The sequence below is a fragment of the Sus scrofa genome, chromosome 13 (assembly GCF_054392235.1).
Source record: "Sus scrofa isolate SSC_HxYL_T2T_F1_AM1 chromosome 13, Sscrofa_HxYL_maternal_Yorkshire_Landrace_v2.0, whole genome shotgun sequence".
NCBI classification, from domain to species: domain Eukaryota; kingdom Metazoa; phylum Chordata; class Mammalia; order Artiodactyla; family Suidae; genus Sus; species Sus scrofa.
In genome coordinates this window covers 40,722,124-40,741,571 of record NC_139395.1, presented here as the reverse complement: position 1 = coordinate 40,741,571, position 19,448 = coordinate 40,722,124, and the positions used below count along the sequence as shown (strand labels likewise).

Here is a 19,448-nt window from a genome sequence, read left to right as displayed (position 1 = left end):
GCAGTGCACAGAGGGTCTCACTGAAATCTTCTCATGGTCTCAGCGTTATTTCTGTCCTAACCCTGTTCTTTGTTTCCATGGCTACTGGGGTGGTGGTTGTTACAGGTGTCAGGCTATTAAAGGACAGGTGTACCTCGTCTGTTCACATCCTCCTCCCTTGTCATCTGTCAGGAAATACGGCAGTCAGCTTTTGGAGCTGCTTCCCAGAGGGGACTGTCATTGTGTCTGTTCTGTCAGCCAAAAGCACCGCATCAGAGAATCTCAGCCCATCTCCCTGCCATGAGCTCAGGAGGGAGAGAAGATAGAGGAGGTTGCAGAGACTTCTGAAAACTTTGAAGTGGTTTATCGCAGCCAAATACACCTTCCAGGAGATGTTGCCTCAATGTCCCCTTGTCATTTGAGTGTCACTACTGAATGGGCTGGGAACCTGCCCAGCCCAGCTCAGGAGACTGAGGGAACCTGGGTGTGATGTCCCCACACGGCACAGTGAGCCTGAAAGGCAAAAGGAAATGGGAATTTAATTCTGAAAAGAGTTTTTCCTCAGCCATCAGGCTAAAAATGCACCCATTTGTGTAAGACACAGGCCTTAGTCACCGAAGACAGTGAATGTGTGACGAAGGGAAGCGTCCTACACTTGGCAAACTTGCTGAGAATTCACACTTCCTGAGTCAAAGCCACTGACATTTCAGAAGAGCCAAATTTAATCAAGGCATTTTTGAAAGATCCAAACTGAATCAGAGAGACACAAGGCCCTATTATCACCATGAATCTCGATGACTACTTGGAATTGTGCTTTCTGGGAGGAATAGCTTTCTCTGAAAATGATGGGAAATTCAGTTTTGTAAGATGGGAAGAAGGCCTCTTTTAGGTCATGTCATTAAGATCGAATGTGGAAAGAACATTTATGCCCGAGATGCTGTGTTTGCCTAAGAAGCATCTTGGAATGTCTTAGGAATACAGTGGGAATACAGTTTTTCATACTTGAGGTCTATGGGTTCAAGGGAAATCTCATTTAAAGGCCAAAATGAAAAACCTGAATGTGAGCTGCTCTGAGGGAAGGCCTGGAGGCCTCCATCTATCTCTGTCTGATATTTACCACATCTGTATGTCTGTGTAGTATTGCTCTCCCTACTAGAATATTTCTCCCCCTATACTCCATTTATAGTTACTACAGAATATTGGCTGTATTCCTCATGTTGAATAGTACATTCTTATAGCCTATCTTACACCCAATTGTTTGTACCTCCCACTACCCCCATAATTGTCCTTCCCCTCTCTTTCCCCAGTGATAACCACTAGTTTATTCTCTTTCATTGAGTCTGCCTCTTTTTTGTTATATACATTAGTTTATTGTACTTTTTAGATTCCACATTTAAGTGATATCATACAGTGTTTGTCTTTCTCTGTCTTATTTCACTTAGCATAATGCCATAAAAGTCCATCCATGTTGCAGTAAATTTTAAAATTTCATTTGTTTTTATGGCTGAGTAGAAGTATGTTGTAGGATTTCTCCCCTGACTTGTTCTCTGCTGTATCCCCTGTGCGATGGACACTGTCATACACAAAGTAGCCCTCAGTATGTGTTCACTCAATGAATGAATGAGTGAGTCAGTGAATGAATGAATGAAAATACCTCTGAGGCCATGCATATCACATCCTTTAATACTATTACTGATATTAATATTAGCATCTGCTTATGATGTGCTGTATCCTGTGTTCTAATAGCATACTAAGCAGTTCATACACCTGATCTTATTATCTTACTCAGTTCTCACAATAAGCCTGTATAGTAGGTGTCTATGTCCCTACTTTACAGATAAGGAAATGGAAACTTTGAGAGATTACCTCACAGCCAAAGAGTAGAATAGAATCACAAGGAGCAAGATGCTGTTTTCCATGAATTTATGGAGAGATGTTACTTTCAGGTCTTGTTAACATTTATGTCTTCCCAGAGCTACCAGGAGAGGGTCCAGAGATGCTCAGATGATGATTACCCCCACCTGACTTCCTTCTTCCTCTTCCTGCAACTTATTCACTAAAAATACTTCATACATTGAAGGAAAGCCCCAGAGGGGGAGGTGGTGGCAAGATGGCTTTGGGGAGAGGGACTGGCGAGATCTCTGGGATCACAAATCTTGTGTGGAACTGAGGTTTTTACTCAGAGATTTTTCTTTGTATCCCCAAGAATCACTAATGTCCACCTGATTTCTATGTTGGAAGGCTGGATTTAATCACAAAATTAGGTCTTCTGTATCTTTCTACCCAGGAATTTCAGAGAAGAAAATGCGTGGGGATTTGGAATAGATATTTCAGAGACTTGCAGTCTCTGATGAGATGCATTTCCAAATAATCAGTTCTTTAGGTTTTCAAAGCTTTTATGACTTTTCCTACGTGCGTGCACACACGCACACAGACACACACATAATTCAGGCATTTGATGTTTCTGAAACCCAGCCCGAGGCAGAACCTTAAACACATCTCAAGTTGTGATCACAGAAGCAACAGGCTCCCACTGGGGTTGAGGTTCTGTAGGGCATTTCATGATAAATTTATCAAAGCTACAGGAGCCAGATTTTATATATAATTCTGGCATCCTTCATTACTCCCTTTTTGCTGTCAGCCTGTGGGGGCAATTAGTTTTCATAGAAAAGAGAGGCTTCTCATTTACACAGTTGCATTCACAGCACTTTTGTTTTTATGAACACTTCATTTCCTCAGTCTCTAGATGAATTTTTGAAATATTGGAGATTTTTTATTTAGGAAAACATTGTAAAACTGCTATGCTGCCATTGAACATAAGATTCATCCATTCATTTGGGGGTCATGGCCTGACAAACTGTGGCCCCAGCAATTTGCTGGGAGCTGTTGGAAGGGGATGCAAAGCCCATGGAGGCAATTTCTCCATGAGCTGGAGAAATTCAGAGGTGAAAACAGACAATTGGAGTTCAGAGGGAAGAAATCAGATACAGGGGTCTTGGAAAACAGATAAGAATAAGAGGTAGATGCCAAGAAGAACGGTTGGGTTTTGAAGGCTGTGTGGAAGTCAGACAAAGAAAGAAGAAAGGGTTTTCCAGGCAGAGGGAACAGCATGTGTGAAGAGATAGATGTCTGAGACAGAGGACCTTTTCCACTTCTGGTGGATCCTGGGGGAGAGGGCAAGATCTCATAAGGAGGAAGTTTGTGCAGTGTGTTTGGGAAGAATGGGCTGGACCCCTGGCATTTTAGGAGTAGCACTATATGACTCCTGATGAGTCAGCTATTTAGAAAATATTAAAAGCTTGAAATACATTTTTGCCAACAGTAGAATCGTATTAATAAAGTCAAAATTTAAAGAGTTGGAAAGGAGATTGATTTTGAGGAAAGCAAAAATCACAACTGTGCCAGAGTAAAAGAAAAGTAGCCAAAAGAGTAAATTCTTGGAGTTCCCGTTGTGGCTCAATGGTTAACGAATCCGACTAGGAACCATGAGGTTGCGAGTTCAATCCCTGGCCTTGCTCATTGGGTGAAGGATCCGGCATTGCCGTGAGCTGTGGCTCAGGTCGCAGACGCAGCTCGGATCCCGCGTTGCTGTGGCTCTGGTGTAGGCCGGCTGCTACAACTCCAATTAGACCCCTAGCCTGGGAATTTCCATATGCCGCGGGAGCGGCCCTAGAAAAGGCAGAAAAAAAAAAAAAAAAGAATAAATTCTTGGTTAGATTTGGAAATGGCAATATGTATGTAATATATGATATATATTTATAAAATACAATGCATACGTATATATTATATATAATGCATTATATGTGTGTGTAGTGTGCATATGGCGTGTGTGTGTGTGTGTGTATTAGTCTGTGTTTTTAAAAATTGAGGTATAAATTACACAAGAGTGAAATTTTAAAATCACAATCTTGAATTATTTTTTAAATTGAAGTAGAGTTGATTTATAGGGTTGCGTTAGTTTCTGGTGTACGGCAAAGTGATTCAGATATTCTTTTTCATTATAGTTTATTAGAAGGTATTGAATATAGTTCCCTGTGCTATTCAGTGGGTCCTTGTTGTTTGTTTATTTTATATACAGTAGTAAATACATCCATTCTTATAGATGGGGACTAGAGACTCAGACATGGCATGAGTTTATAATTGGAAGAGCCAAATTTTTTCTCGGATCTGCCTGGTTTTACTGCATGGCACAACCTTATTCATACAGCTGTAAAGAGTTCACCTAAATCTGGGATCTGGCTGCCTGAAGCCTCTTCCCAGTCTGGCTTGCTAGAAATCAACATTTTATAGTTTGAAAAAATGATGTGTATCATTGAGGCCTAAGACTAAACCTTACTTAAAGTTGCATTTAATGACGATTACAGCTTTGAACTGTTTGATTTCAGAATACTGATTTTGTTAAGTTGTTTCTCAAAAGATGGACCTCAGGCTAGGCTGCTTTAATCAGATTTATAAAATTTACCTATTGCAATATGGTATGATATCACAATTTGACGTGATAAACATCATTGGTATGTGTAATTGAAGGAATCTTATATCAGGAGGTGTTTATTTATAAAGGAGTTTGGGATAAGCAAAGGATTAACCATAGGGATAAAGAGATTTACTGAAACTGAAAGGCTAACATAGGTCATAAAAAACTCTTGTAGAGTGACTATGTTTAATTGGTAGCTGCACAAGGGCCATCAGTCTATATGATGAATTAATGAAGATTATCTGTCTGAGTGCTTTTTGTTGCATGTAACTCATACTGGTATAAGCATGGGCTTATGCTTTTATTTACTAAACCGTCCAAAGATAGATCCAACGGGACTTCAAGGCTCAAATGCTGTGCTATAGATCTGTGTTCTCTCTTCTTCTCTGGGCTCTGTTTCCTATGTGTTGAACCCATTAGCACAAAGACCCTCCTTTGTGATCCCAAGATGGCAACTGCCAGCTTCTTGCTGCTGTGGCTACAGCCTTCCTGTTTCCCTTCAACAGGAAAGAGTAAAGGGCCTACTTTCACTGAGCCTATTTGTCCTGAATGAGTACATGTGTCCATCCCTGAACCAGTCACTCTTGCCGAGGGAACAGGATGCCCCGTGTGGCTCAGCCCCAGGTCACATGCTCCAATCTTATGTACTGGCACTGGAAGTGGGTAGATCTAATAATGCGGCATTATTAGACGCGCCAATGAGTAGTGGGAAGCAAACCAGCAGAATTACATTTTCATCTGCTCCAGAACAATCTAAGATGGATTCAAGGAAGGGATTCAGAGGGTTTGCGGAGTTCCTGAAGTTGTAGGTGCTTTGTGTTGGTAGTCTGTGTTTCTGTCCCTTTTTAAAGGAGATTGCCAGAGCTTTTTATTTCTTTTCTTTTTTTTTTCTTTCTTTCTTTCTTTCTTTTTTTTTTTTTTTTTGTCTTTTTAGGGTCAAACCTGCAGCATATGGAGGTTCCTAGGCTAAGGGTCGAATCGGAGCTGTAGTCGCTGGCCTACACCACAGCCACAACAACACCAGATCAGAGCCGAGTCTGTGACCATAGCTCATGACAACACTGGATCCTTAACCCACTGAGAAAGGCCAGGAATCCAACCTGCGTCCTCATGGATGCCAGTCAAATTCGTCTCCGCTAAGCCATGACGGGAGCTCCCAGAGCTTTAATGAGATTATCAAAGGCCAACATGAAGAGCTGGCTTTTCTTTTCTTTTTTTTTTTTTTTTTTTTTTTTGTCTTTTTGCTATTTTTTTGGGCCGCTCCCACGGCAGATGGAGGTTCCCAGGCTAGGGGTCCAATCGGAGCTGTAGCCCCCGGCCTATGCCAGAGCCACAGCAACTCAGGATTCGAGCTGTGTTTGTAACCTACACCACAGCTCATGGCAACGCCGGATTGTTAACCCACTTAGCAAGGCCAGGGATTGAACCCACAACCTCATGGTTCCTAGTTGGATTCGTTAACCACTGCGCCATGACAGGAACTCCAAGTGCTGGCTTTTCTAAGATAATGGTGAATATTGAACCTGACTGAACTGCTTTTTCAAAACTGAGACCTTGTACTGCCTTCTTGAATGTTTTCAATATAAGATGTAGAATCTGCTTTCCAGCTGTCTTATATCAAATGACGTTGAACCCATGGGGATTACCATAGATAGAAAATACTGATCAAACTTTAGTTTATATCATCCTTCACGTCCCAGAAATTGTAGACCCCTTTTCCCTCCCAAGAAAGCCCTATTTCTGAGACCACAACAGAGGCTGTCCCAAGCTCTGTCACAGAGAGTGAGCTCACGGCCCTGTTGGGGACCCAGCTGTCACATGCTCTTCTCAGAGCCAGCCTCAGCAGCCCCTGTTTGTCCAGGGATGGAAAGCTGCTCATTCTGGGTGAAGAACAGGCTCTTGGGGAATTAATTCTCTGTCATGATTCCAAGGCCTCATGCAGGCTGATATTTTCCTGCTAATCCCAGGCCAGGTGCATTGTTGACACCAGATAATGTTAGTCTTCTGGTTGATACAGTGGCGGATGAGCAAACACTGGGCGGCTGGCAGAATCTCCGACTTCCTGAACATCCACAATCGTAGATTCATTGAAGTTTAAACACACAGAGACCTACTCTGCCCTTGCCCTTTGCGTTTGCCAGGAGATGAGGTTATCCGTGAGCAATTGCTGTAAATAGCCGCCCCTCATTTCCCCCTCTCACTTGCACTTTGGCTTTTAATCATGTTCAAAGCCTTGCATTTTGCTGATTTCCCCCGTTCATAACCCATGGGCTAGCCCAGGGATGCTTAGACTTTAATGTGTCCACGAATCACCCAGGGGTCTTGTTTAAATGCAGATTCCGATTCAGCCGATCTGAAGTGGGCTTGAGATCCTGCATTTCTAACATGGTCCCAGTGACACCCATGCTTCTCCAAGGTCCACACATCTCAGAGCAAAGGGCTAAGCCAATGGGTCTCAACCCTGGCTGCACACTGCAGGCACCTGGGGAGTTGTAGAAATACTGGTGCCTGAGCCCTACTTTCAGATGTTCGGATTTACTTGGTTTGAGGTAAATCACATCCCAGGTGATTCTGACATGCAGCCAGGGTTGAGAACTGCTGGGCTGACCCCTTAACCTTCAACATCTGCCTGCTACCTCTGGTCACTGCCAGCCTGGCCTGCTCACACAACCTCTCCACGGTGCTCAAGGATACCCTTCTCTGTTGTCCTTGACATTCACAGAGAGCTTGTTATGGACTAGAACTTTCCACACAACCTGATGAAGTCAGCACTACTTCTACCCGTCTCCTGCAGGCAGAGAAACTGAAGTTTGGAAAAGGATGTATCTTGCCTTATGTCATATGGCTATTAAACAGCAGCATCAAGACCCACCCAGATCTTTGGTCCCTGGAGCACAAAACCAGCAGAGTGTGGGTTTAAGAGGATGGCCTCTGGAGTCAGAAAGACCTGGGGTCTACCACCTACCCAGATTCAGCATGTTACCCGGATTCTGCCAAATGGAGGTGAGGAGGAGATACCCATTTCTCAGGGCTGGCAGGAGCATAAAATGGCATGACCTGTATAAGCCGTGCCCCTAGAACCTGGGCCCTGGGAGACATTATCATCGTTTCCCTAGCACTTCCCATGGGCCCCTCTTCTTTGGCACTAGGCAGATTTCTGAATGCAACTCATCTTTTCTGTGCTCACATCAACTCTTCAAGTGGAAAGTAATTTCCTTCAAAGCAGAAAGGTAGAAGTCTAAAAAGTGTGTGAATGTGATTTTTTAGATTCAGAGCCTCAAATGGGTTTACTTTGCCCCAAGAGTTCTTGTTATGGGAGGTAGTGGATTCACCAGTGTTTATCAATTGACAGAATTTATTTTATTTTATTTTTCTCTTTTTAGGGCCACACCTGCAGCATATGGAGGTTCCCAGGCTAGGGGTCCAATCCAAGCTGTAGCTGCCAGCCTATACCACAGCCACACCAATGCTTGATCCTTAACCCATTGAGCAAGTCCAGGGAGCAAACCTGCATCCTCATGGATGCTAGTCAGATTCATTTCCACTGAGCCACGACAGGAACTCCCAAATTGATGGAATTTAAATGTTGGTCAGTGGAAAATAATTATTGGAAACAGAACTGTCGTATAGGTAATTACCCTGTTGGAGTCATCCATTCCTTTAATTATTCATTCATTCATTGCCTCTGTTCACTCAGACCCTTTGGAGTGACTGAAGATAACTCAGCCTGAATCCCCCAAACCTAGGTCAGGCTGGCTCTGCCCCTTATTTCCCCCTATGCTGGGGGCTGGAGGGCTGAGGAGGTAGAGGCTTCATCTTGTGTGCAAGGAACTACTATTTAGAAGCTCCACACCCAGGACTTTCCCAGTTTTAACAAAATATCCCTGGGGACCCCTTAATCCCAGACGGCTGGGGTCAGTTGGTTGCCCCACCCCAACCACATGGGTCTGGGCAATGCCCTTCCTTACGCAAGCCCAATAGCTCTGTGCCTTTCAGCTTTCCTTCTTAGTGGACAGCCATTTGATGTGAGGTGGTTCCTGCTGGTTTTTCTCATCCTCTTTGCGATGGGGGCCCACATGCCCCAGGATGGGAATGTTTGCTGTCACTTGCCCCCCATGCCAGGACTCAAGGTTGTGATGGGTCTCCTGCTTGCTCCCTGCTCAGCATCTCTCTTGGCACAGCCTGAGGTCTTTCTCCTTCGATTTCAGTAGCTGAGGGAGGCTTTGTTCTATATGGGCAATAACAAGAGTGTTCATAAAAGAAAAACACCTCCTCTTCTCTCCCCCTTTCTCAGGGCTGCAAACACCCTTTGCCTCAGACAAGCACTCAGTGAGTACACAAAAAGGGGGGCTGTTTTCTTTCTGATGACATTTCAGATGTAGTTGAATATTTTTAAACTAGGCAAGCAACACCACAGCTAAAAATGCTTGGATTTGAAAATAAACGTGTGGCAGATTTACACAAATCCCTTGAATCCGTCAGAGATGCTTTCAGCAGCAAGTACAATGTGTGAATAAAGGGGGCTCACACCACAGCCCCCTTCCTTTTTCTTGCATAAGAAGAAGTCTGGAAATGGGCGGCTGTTGACAGTGATTCAGGGATCAGGAGTGTCAGGCTCTGATTTGGCATCCGTGCATCCTCTGGGTCCCTTCCTGTCAAATAATGGTAACAGAAACCCCAAACATCGTGTTTTATGGGGCTGAATACAAAGAGGAAGCAAGATGGCCTTGAACAGGACTCTCTCCTTCCTTGCCTCTCTCTTTCTGGGAGGAACTCATCCCCAGGAGCCCTCTCCCCAGCGCACCTCTCCTTACATCCTACTGGCAAGAACTGGATCATATACCTTTCTTTACAATTCAGGGGTCTCTGCCCAATACCTAAACACTAGTGAGGTCCTTTTGGGGAGGGGTGTCTTTGGCTGGATGACCAAAAATGTATTCCCAGACCTCTTTCTTTGGGCTCAGAAACCCTGAGTTCCAGTCCTGGTCTTGTTTCTGTCTTGTTCGGGTATAAATAATATGATGAACAGGATGCATCTTCCTCAAGCCTTGATATGGCCCCTATGGGCCACTCGCAAAAGAAGCAAGAAAGGTGAGCTGGCAGTGAGGGTTTCTGCCTGAGACTGGCTCCATGGCAAGAAACGCTTTTGAGAACAGGACCGTTTCAAAGGAAACTTCTACCTTTGATGTTTTTGAGTGTCTGCAGGATTGGCTGGCAAGCATATTTTCTTGTCTCCAGGCATTTTTTTTTTTCAGACACTGTACAGATATATATGCAGATATTGACACAGATACAAATGTAATTATAGATTGTGTTATCGGGTGATATCTGAGAGCAGATGGTGATCCATCTGTTGGGGAAAGCTCAGGAGAAGTCCAGCTACGCTCCCAGGACTGGGGCAAATGGAGAGGCCTCAGCCTTGGGAGAGCAGGTGAGACTCAGGGATTCAGGGGTGGCTTCCCATCCCCGAGTTAGAAATGGCAGAGGCAGGATCCAATTCAGGGATCCTGGCTCTTTAAGGGACTTGGAACTTGAAACAGCCAAATCTATCTCACTGAAAGATGGTTGACAAATGATCTCTACAAAAACTAAAACTTTGATGGAACAGCTGGCCGGGTCCCCCTTATGTGCACATCTCTGCTTTCTGGAGCCAAAGGTGACCTTCCTGTGGATGCAGGTATTCTCCACTTGTGGGAGGAGGGATCCTAGCAGCTTTGCTGTGAGACTCGAGAACAGGGACCTTAGTGATTGATGTCTCCTCTGGGGTCACCAGGCCTGAGGATAGAAGATGAGTGGCCATTGTGATATTTCATAGCTTTTTCTATAGGACATCAGAGGCATATCATGTCAGGCCATCCCACTACTGTCGGTGCTGAGCCTGAGGCCTTGGTTAAAGTGGTGCCCTCCAGATTTCTCCACACAAAGCACATTTTCCCCTCTGTAATGAATACAGGCCAGGGAGGGAAGGAGACTACATCAGGCTCGAGGACTACAGCAGAAGATGGTTGCAGCAGTGCCCCTTCCTGAGAACAAGCATGTCTCCTCCCATTCCCAGGACATGGAGAACGTCCAGATAATAATAAGCACATATAATATCAACTCCCAAGGCCACACATTTCTCCCCTCACACAAATTTGGTTCAGGTCATGGCCATTGAGGAGTGGGTGCTGATGCATCACACCTTAGAGGAAGCGTATGGCATCAGAGCTTCTGGGAATCACAGACCAGCCAGGGCTGCTCCCCTGGGAAACCAGAGGCCTCCCAGAAGCAGCCATGGCTGTCCTATAACAGAAATGAACATACTCTTATTCCTCCAGTCCAGGCCTACTGGCAGAAGTTGTTTGGGGCTAACTCATCTTCCCATGACATAAATGGGGAGATTGGAGTTTCCCATCATGGCTCAGCAGTTAATGAACCTGACTAGGATCCAAGAGGATGCAGGTTTGATCCCTGGCCTGTATCAGTGGGTTACGGATCTGGTGTTGTGGTGAGCTGTGGTGTAGGTTGCAGACGTGGCTCAGATCTGGCGTTGCTGTGGCTGTGGCATAGGCCGGCAGCAACAGCTCTTATTAGACCCCTAGCCTGGGAACCTCCATTTGCCATGGGTGTGGCCCTAAAAAGCAAAAAAAAAAAAAAAAAAGTGGGGGGGAGATTATCCTGGATTGTTGGGGTGAACCAAACTAATCACATGCGTCCTTAACACTGGGAGAGGAAGCAGAAGGTGAGTGCATGAGATACAACAGAAGGAGAGGTAGGTGAGATCCAAGGTGAGAGAGGGTTTGACACACCCTTGCTGGCTAGAGGATAGAAGAAGGGGGTAGAGCCAAGAAATGCAGATGGCCCCTCACAGCTGGGAGTGACTCTCAGCTGACAGCCGATAAAGACACAGAAATCTCAGTGCTATAGCTATAATGACCATATTCTGCCAATAACTTGGATGAGAAAGAGAATGGCTCCTCTTCTAGGGCCTGGAGAAAGGAGTACAGTTCTGTCAACACCTTGCTATTAGCCTGGTGAGGTCTATTGGACTTCTGATCCATAGAATTTGAAGAAAATACATTTGTGTTGTTTAAGCTGCTAAGTTTGAGGTAACTCGTTATAGCAGCAATAGAAAACTAATACACACATGGCGGTGACTGACCCTTCCCTGTTTCGGAATATCCTGGTGCCTGGCAACTGATGTCATAGGAAAGATTCTAGAAGAGCAGGTCCCAAAGAAGGACTTAGGGTTTAGAAGCTCTTGAGTGAAGGCAAACAGGCATCAAGGAAGTGGCATCTGAAAAGCCCAGGGAAAAGAGTTAGACAGAAGAACTTTCCTGCAATAAACGTCTAGGCTGCCAACAGTGGCTGCTCTTTCCCACCCTGGGGAGTCACCAAGGGCCTGAGGAAGGACGGTAAGTGAGAGTATGTGGGCAGGAGCTAGGACAGGCGTGACGATCTCCAGCTGCAGGAAACACTCATCAGCGGATTCACTTATTGCTCATCTGATGACAGTTCTTTTGAGAAGAGGAGGTTTCATCCATTCATTCATTCGTCAAAGATTTCCTGAGGCCCTACCATGCCCCAGGCTTTAAGTTCTGAGGATAAAGCAGAAAACAAGTGAATGTGGCAGCATGAAGGTGAACAAAGGGGAGAAAGGTGTGAAATCAAACTCCAGAAGGCTAGAGTAAGAAGGGTCTTGTATCCAGGTTGAGGAGTTAGGACCTTAAAGTGCAAGGGGAATTCATTGGAGGCAGGTGGTGTGACTGGATGCATGGTTTTTTATTTTTGTTGTAGTTTTTTTACAGCTGCACTTTCGGCATATGGAAGTTCCCAGGCTAAGGGTTGAATTGGAGCTACAGCTGTGGTCTACACCACAGCCACAACAACACTGGATCCTTAACCCACTGAGGGAGGCCAGGGATTGAACCTGCATTCTCATGAACACTATGTTGGGTTCTTAACCCACTGAGCCACAACAGAAACCCTGGATGTGTGTTTTCAGAAAGGCTTTTCTAGCTGCTAGGTGGAGAGTGGGACCAGGAGAGAAGGGTGACTTACAGGAGTATAGTTAGGAAATCTCTACAGAAGTGAGCGATGATGCTGATCTAGACAAGGGTGGTGGTGGAGGAGAAGGGGAGAGATGGATAGGATTTGGAAGAAGGGACAGAGTTCCTGATGAACTGGCTGCTGGGAAAGAGGAAAGGAGAGAGGACTCAGCCTGGCTTTTATGAGCTGAGAAAGGGGTCTGCCCTCTAGGAAACAGACACCACATGACAATACTATTGACTCTGCTGGGAAGTGTAAACATGGACTTCTCTCATGTATGGAATTCAGTCATTAAGCTAAGGCCGTGGAGCGCAACCACAGCTCAAAAAAACGAATGTCTACAGGGGATAGAGTGCATTGCAGATTTAGCTCATTTACTCTTTAAATCAACCCAATTAGATAAATAGTATTTTAACCTCTACTGTAGATGAGAAAACTGAGGCACAGAGAGGTTAACTGTCTTAGATTACTTCTGGGATCATTAAGATCCCAGCTCCTGAGGAAGCAAAGCCAGGATTTGGACCCAGGCAATCTGACTCCAAGTCTTAGCACGTAAATGCAGGCCCTCCTTGACAATAAACTTGGTGTCCTAGTCATGTCTGTAACTAATTATGCAGCTTGAAAGTTTAAACAAATGTCTGAAAGTGCAATTCTTCTAGTTCATGGAGAGACTTATTTATTTCCAACATTTTTCCAGGTTAGACATTACGTCATTGGTTCTCAATAGAAGGGAAAGTTTGTGCCCCAGGAGACATTTGGCTACATCTGGACACATTTTTGCTTGTCACAACCAAGGGGGTGGAGTTACTGGCATGTAGAAGTCAGGTTTGATCCTTAACAATCTTCAGTGCATGGAAGAGCTCTCAGAACAAGGAATTTTCCAGCCCGAGTGCTAAGGTTGAGAACGGCTGCAGGTGAATATATGGGCTGGAGCAGGTGAATATATCTGTGAAGGATGACAAACTAGCAGGTGCAATTAAATATCCAATTGATATCTTTGCAGTGTCAGGGGCTACGGGGCGTGTGAGAAAGAAGACATGTTGTGATTTCCAATTGTGATTTCCATTCTATTCTGAGAGTAGGACATAGCACAAAACTGGCTTAGGTGTTCTAGAGGTGATTCTGAAGGTAATAGGGGCTCAGAGAGGAAACGTTCCTAGAGGATTGCATTAGCTTTCAAGAAGATGGCACCTGGGGGCAGGGGAAACCTGAAGATGGAGCCCTATTTGGGTGGGGAGAGGCATGGTAGGGCCTGTGCATTGGGAAGAACCATGTGTGAAGACACCAGGTAAGAATTAGCAGGATTGTGGGTGCTGGGGAAGTGAGGGGGGGCGTGCAGAGAGGGCCTTCCCTTTTGCTGAACACACTGAATTGCTCACCTCCATCCCCACAGCACCCTTCTTTTCCCCTAGAGTCCCTGTGATCTTGGTGGAAATTATCTGTGACCCTGTCCGATCACCTGGCAGCTATCCTCCCGAGCGGGAGGAGATGAAGGCGTCTGTGGTGCTCTCCCTCATTGGGTACTTGGTGGTTCCAAGTGGTGCTGCTGTCTTGGGGCGCTGTGTCGTGGCCAAGAAGCTCCACGAAGGAGGCCTGAGTGACTATGAGGGATACAGCCTTGAAAACTGTGAGTAGGCCCTGTCAGCCCTCACCTCCTCGCCTCTTTCCCTACCGGCCCTCGCTCGGGCTTCCTCAGCTCTCCTTCAAGCCACACCCCTCCTGTTCTGTCTTAGGGGTGTGCCTGGCTTATTTTGAGAGCAAGTTCAACCCCACGGCCGTCTATGATAACCTTCGTGGTGACTACACCGGCTATGGCCTCTTTCAGATCCGCAATCATGACTGGTGTGACCATGGCAAGAACCGCTGCCATGTGTCCTGCTCTGGTAGGTCCCTCTCCCCCTCCTCCATAGGGTGCTGGGGCTGATGCCCTGGGCTCAGAGGGCTGCATTCCCAGTGGCCAGAGTTTACAAGTTTGGCCCTGGTTGGGGGGTGGGGGCGGTGCTGGCAAAGGCTGGGCTGAGCCAGATCCCAGGTGGAGCCTGGGAAGGCTAGGTGCTGCACTGCCGAGGGTTCACAAGGGAAAAGGGCTGTGGTGAGTCAGGCACAGTGGTCTGGGATGCAGCGATGGAGACCCGCATCCAAATGGGCAGAGGAGACAGGAAGGAGTCAGGAGGAGCCTGAAGGGTGAGAATGGCTGCACCTAATATAACCCACTCTTCTTCAAGGGGAACAAAGGCTGCCACTTTGACAGGCAGGAATGATCACTGGAGAAGACAGGTCCATACTTTATTTATTTATTTTATTTATTTATTTTTTCCGTCTTTTTGCCTTTTCTAGGGCTGCTCCCGCGGTATATGAAGTTCCCAGGCTAGGGGTCGAATCGGAGCTGTAGCCACTGGCCTATGCCAGAGCCACAGCAACGGGGGATCCGAGTCGCGTCCGTGACCCACACCACAGCTCACGGCCACGCTGTATCATTAACCCACTGAGCAAGGCCAGGGATCGAACCTGCAACCTCATGGTTCCTAGTCAGATTCATTATCCACTGTGCCACGACGGGAACTCCCATACTTTATATTTCATAAAAAGATTGTGTATATATCTCCCCAGAATTCAAAGGAGAAACAGACAATTATCTATCCTAGAGGTAGTATTGGGCACTGTGATGAAAATATGGTGAACTATATATTCTGAACCCCCTCAACTAGAAAAATGTAAACCCCTCCCCCCACATCTTTTAAGGTACTTGGCTGAGCTGGCAAGGAAGTAAAGAAATCCCTAGAGGCTAAAAAGAGGAGCAAGAATCCAGATAGATAAGGGAAGACTGAAGCAGATAATGACCCTGGGGGTTTGAGGTCACAGTGTAGACAGGGCCTGAGCAGGGCGAGGAGGTGCACTGGAGACCTCCACAGAGAGCCAAGACCCCTGTGAGCTGAAACGGATCAGCTAGAAAATCCTCAAAGTGAAGCTGTTATAAAGAAAGGAGGAGGACCGTCTTCCCTGGGAATTTGTAACCACAAGCCTGCCCTCTGACATGTCTTGAGTGGTGGGGTCATGGAGGAAAGCAATGAGAGTGGAAAGCCAGGTTGGACAAAGGTGGACTAAGTGAAGGATTTGAGGCTGTTCTGCAAACAACAAGGGGGCACTGAAGTGATGATTTAGGGAGAAGCAATCAGACTAGATTATGGAAGTGGGGAGACTTGTCATACGGGCAAGAAGGAGGGGGGTGTATTGCAATGGTCTCAGGTGGTAAGGCTTGGTTTCAGGTTTCAGCTTTCCAGGAGGAAATAGGAAGATGGATACTTAGACAGGTTGGTTCCTCAAGGGCACCTCTGGGCCCTCTCACCTACAGTTCCTTCTGCCTGGATCAGTTTTCCTTCTGTCATGTCCCCAATTTCCTTTCCTTACCTAATCCACTAGTTGTCATTTGGCCCAACAACCCTTCCCTGACCCTCTATTCAAGTCTGAATTAGATGCCCCCCAATTCTGCATTCCCCCATCATTCCAGGTATCCTTTGTATTATAATTATAAGATTTATCTACCCCCTTCCAGACTGTAGGCTCTATGAAGTCAGGGACAGACTGATTGTGTTTCTCACTCTGTCTCCATTGCTTCTTATATTGCCTAGCACATAATATTCACTCCAATATACAGTTTTAATGAAAATAATGTTATAAGAACTATTGGGAAAAATAATTTAATAAAAGGTGACCACATCTTGCTACTTCGCAGTGTCGTCTGAGAAAAATCGAGGGATAGATTTATTTTTGCAATCATATGGAAGCCTATCTAATGTGAACACCTGGTACCTTCCTTGATATCAATCTGACTTAGCTGCCAAGTGGTGGCATGTTATCATTCCACTTAATTTTCTTCACAGCTTTACTGAATCCGAATTTAAAGGAGACAATTAAGTGTGCCAAGAAAATTGTACAAGGAAAAAGAGGGATGGGAGCATGGTAAGTGGTACCTTTTTTTTTTTTTTTTTTTTTGCTTTTTAGGGCCACACTCATGGCATATGGAAGTTCTCAGGCTAGGGGTCTAGTTGGAGCTACAGCTGCAGGCCTACTCCACAGCCACAGCAACACCAGATCCAAGCTGGGTCTGCGACCTATATCACAGCTCATGGCAATGCCTGATCCTTAACCCACTGAGTGAGGCCAGGGATTGAACCCACAACCTCATGGTTCCTAGTCGGATTAGTTTCTGCTTCATCACAATGGGAACTCCAAATGGTACATCTTTAAATAGCCTGTATTAATGACTTTCACCTACTTATCAAGTCCCATTAGTTTGGGACTTTAGATGTGTAGCAACCAAGATTAAGCCAAGATTAAAATTAAAGACTGTAAAAAAATCAAGCCATGTTTTCCTCTGTATTAGCAAGTGCCTGGCTCAAAGTACCCTATGTTAAGCTTTTCTTAAATAAATTAAAAAATAGAATTTTCATGTTTTTATACTTAAATATTGGAACTTCTTGGAATTTATTTTGGTATAAAAAGTGAGCTAGAGTGTCCAGCTTTCTATTTTCCAAATGGCTGGTCGGTGGTTTCAACACTTACTCATTAACCCATTTTTTTTCCTCATTAATTTAAAAGATTGCATTGTAAAGTGGGAATCCTTTTGTTAATGTCAACTGTCTTCTGAGTGTTTGAAATATCTTTCATACATAGTCTTGACTTTCCAATTAATCTGGAAGCTTGGCTGGCCCCCTAGGATAAGCACTAATGAGCTAAAATCATCTTCATCATACGGCACTAAGTAGAGACATGCTGGGCCACGCTGATCAAGGCCTCTTATTTGCTCAAGATTCCCAGTGAAGTGAGCTTTTATTAAGCTAATAAGACGCCAAGGCCTTTCCAAAACTCAGATCAGGCTGGTCTGTAGAGCTGGGGTAGACAGGATGAGAGAAGACCCAGGCCCCAGCACACCCCCAGGAGTCCGTTTTGCAATGCCTGACTGAGGCTATGGAGGGCGCTGTGATTTCTGAAATATGTGTGTGTGTTTTCCTGCAGCTCTGTAGCTAAGAGGGAGGGGCCAGGGGGGCCACAGCCTCTCTTCCTGTGGTGGGACACCCTACCCTGGAAGACCTCCCCATGGAGCTTCATGCTTGGCCTAGGGATAAGATGAACTAACAGGATTTCCAATGGCCTGCAGCTGGCCTGGTGACTCCTGCAGCTTCTAGGAGGGGATAGGAGGACCTGGGGTCTGGGTGCCAGCCCACAGGCTGGGAATCTTAAAAAGGTTGTGATTTGGGACACCAGGAGAAGAGGTTAGAGAAACTCAGTCCAGTAGACTGGGGTAGGGTTGAGGAGCTGGAAAGAATTTGTGAAGGTGAGGGGTGAAGCAGGTGCATGGAAAGGTGGCAGAGGCCCTGCCTGGCCAGGGTCAAGGATTCCCATTTCAGACCTAGGGTCTGCCAAGTACTCACCATACACGTCTTAAAACTTCTCTGATGCTCACTTCAGAGAAGTTAAAAATACTTACCTTGCAGGGTTGGAGAAGGATTTCACAGCTCACAGCTCAGCCTCCCCATCTCACAGTGTGGGGTTTGGGGGAAGAGGTGGGGCTGTTGTGAGCAGGAGGATGGAGGAAGTGCCAGCACTCATGCCAGCATGTGGTGGAGACATCAAGAGAGGCATGCTTGGGATGCGCAAAAGGCTTCAGAAATGCACCCACTCAAATGCTCCAGGGCCAGGCAGGGGGTGTAAATGGGTTAGCGGGGGCTGAGCTCTCTGGAGATGCCGAGCTGTGTCTGTGGGGAGCCCCCTCCTGCTCACTCTCCCTGGCCTTCCTCTCCACAGGCCTTCCTGGACCCTGAACTGCCAGAACTCTGACACTCTGGCGCGGTGGTTGGACGGGTGCAAGCTGTAGCTGTCTGGCAGCCCTCACCACACTCGCCACTGGCATCTTCTGAATGAAGCTGCTTTCCTGTTCACTGCCTTCACTCAATCCCATTGATTAGCTCACTGCTTGACAGCTCCTGATGGAAAAGGGCAAAAGTTTGCTTCATCCAGGGATGCAGGATGCAGAATAAACCGCTAGTTATTCAACCTGAACCAAAGGTCTCCATTTGTCTTAGTCTACTGTGATTGTTACAACGATAATCATTATTTACCTCAATCATGCTTCATTATTGCTTAATCTCAGGTGGAGTATTTGAAGGAAGGAAACTATCTAGAAAACACGATGTGTCCATGAATGTCAATGTTAAATAGGGAAAGGATGAAAAGATACAGGGACGTGAAGGGGAGTCTAAGAAGGGAGGAAGATAGGCTGGTGCCAGCCCATCCCCAACACCAGCTTGTGTCCACACTGGGACACACAGGTGGCAATGAGACCACCACCTTTTCTCTTCACTTCTGTGGAGAGAATCCAGTGACAATTGCTCTTTCTTATAAAAAGTTGTTTTGTGAGTTCCTTTTGTGGAACTGGGAGTAATCTGATTAGTATCCATGAGGATGCGGGTTTGATCCCTGGCCTCGCTCAGTGGGTTAAAGGATCTGGCATTGCCCCAAGCTGAGGAGTACATCACAGAAGCACCTTGGATCTGGTATTGTTATGGCTGTGGCCTAGGCCTGCAGCCACAGCTCTGACTCCTATCCTGGGAACTTCCGTGTGCCACAGGTGTGGTTGTGGAAAAAAAAGGGGGGGGGGCAGAAATTTGACTACATTATGTACTGACTGATGAGCTTAATTAGTTTTTTTAAAATTTTATTATAGTTGATTTATAGTGTTCTGTCAATTTCTGCTGTATAGCAAAGTAACCCAGTTATACATATATATGCATTCTTTTTTTTTCACATTATCCTCCGTCATGTTCCATCACAAGTGATCAGATATAGTTTCTTGGGCTATGCAGCAGAATCTCATTGCTTATTCATCCCAAATGCAATAGTTTGCATCTACTAACCCCAAACTCCCAGTCCTTCCAGCTCCCCCGCTCCCCCTTGGCAACCACAAGTC

General features: G+C 45.8%; 1 protein-coding gene across 2 annotated transcripts; it reads left to right on the top strand.

Moving 5' to 3' along the window:
* The first annotated feature begins 11,645 nt into the window (after nt 1–11,645).
* LYZL4 (lysozyme like 4) lies at nt 11,646–18,541 on the top strand. Of its 2 annotated transcripts, none has more exons than XM_021071120.2 (5): nt 11,646–11,847; nt 13,875–14,108; nt 14,215–14,364; nt 16,363–16,441; nt 18,287–18,541. In XM_021071120.2, the coding sequence occupies exons 2-5, from the start codon at nt 13,970–13,972 to the stop codon at nt 18,354–18,356; spliced, it is 438 nt and encodes a 145-aa protein (XP_020926779.1). In that variant the 5' UTR covers nt 11,646–11,847; nt 13,875–13,969; the 3' UTR covers nt 18,357–18,541. The 2 variants fall into 2 exon arrangements, with proteins under 2 accessions (XP_020926779.1, XP_084845160.1); XM_084989034.1 differs by having other exon boundaries at nt 11,660–11,847; nt 13,894–14,108.
* The last annotated feature ends 907 nt before the right edge of the window (nt 18,542–19,448 follow it).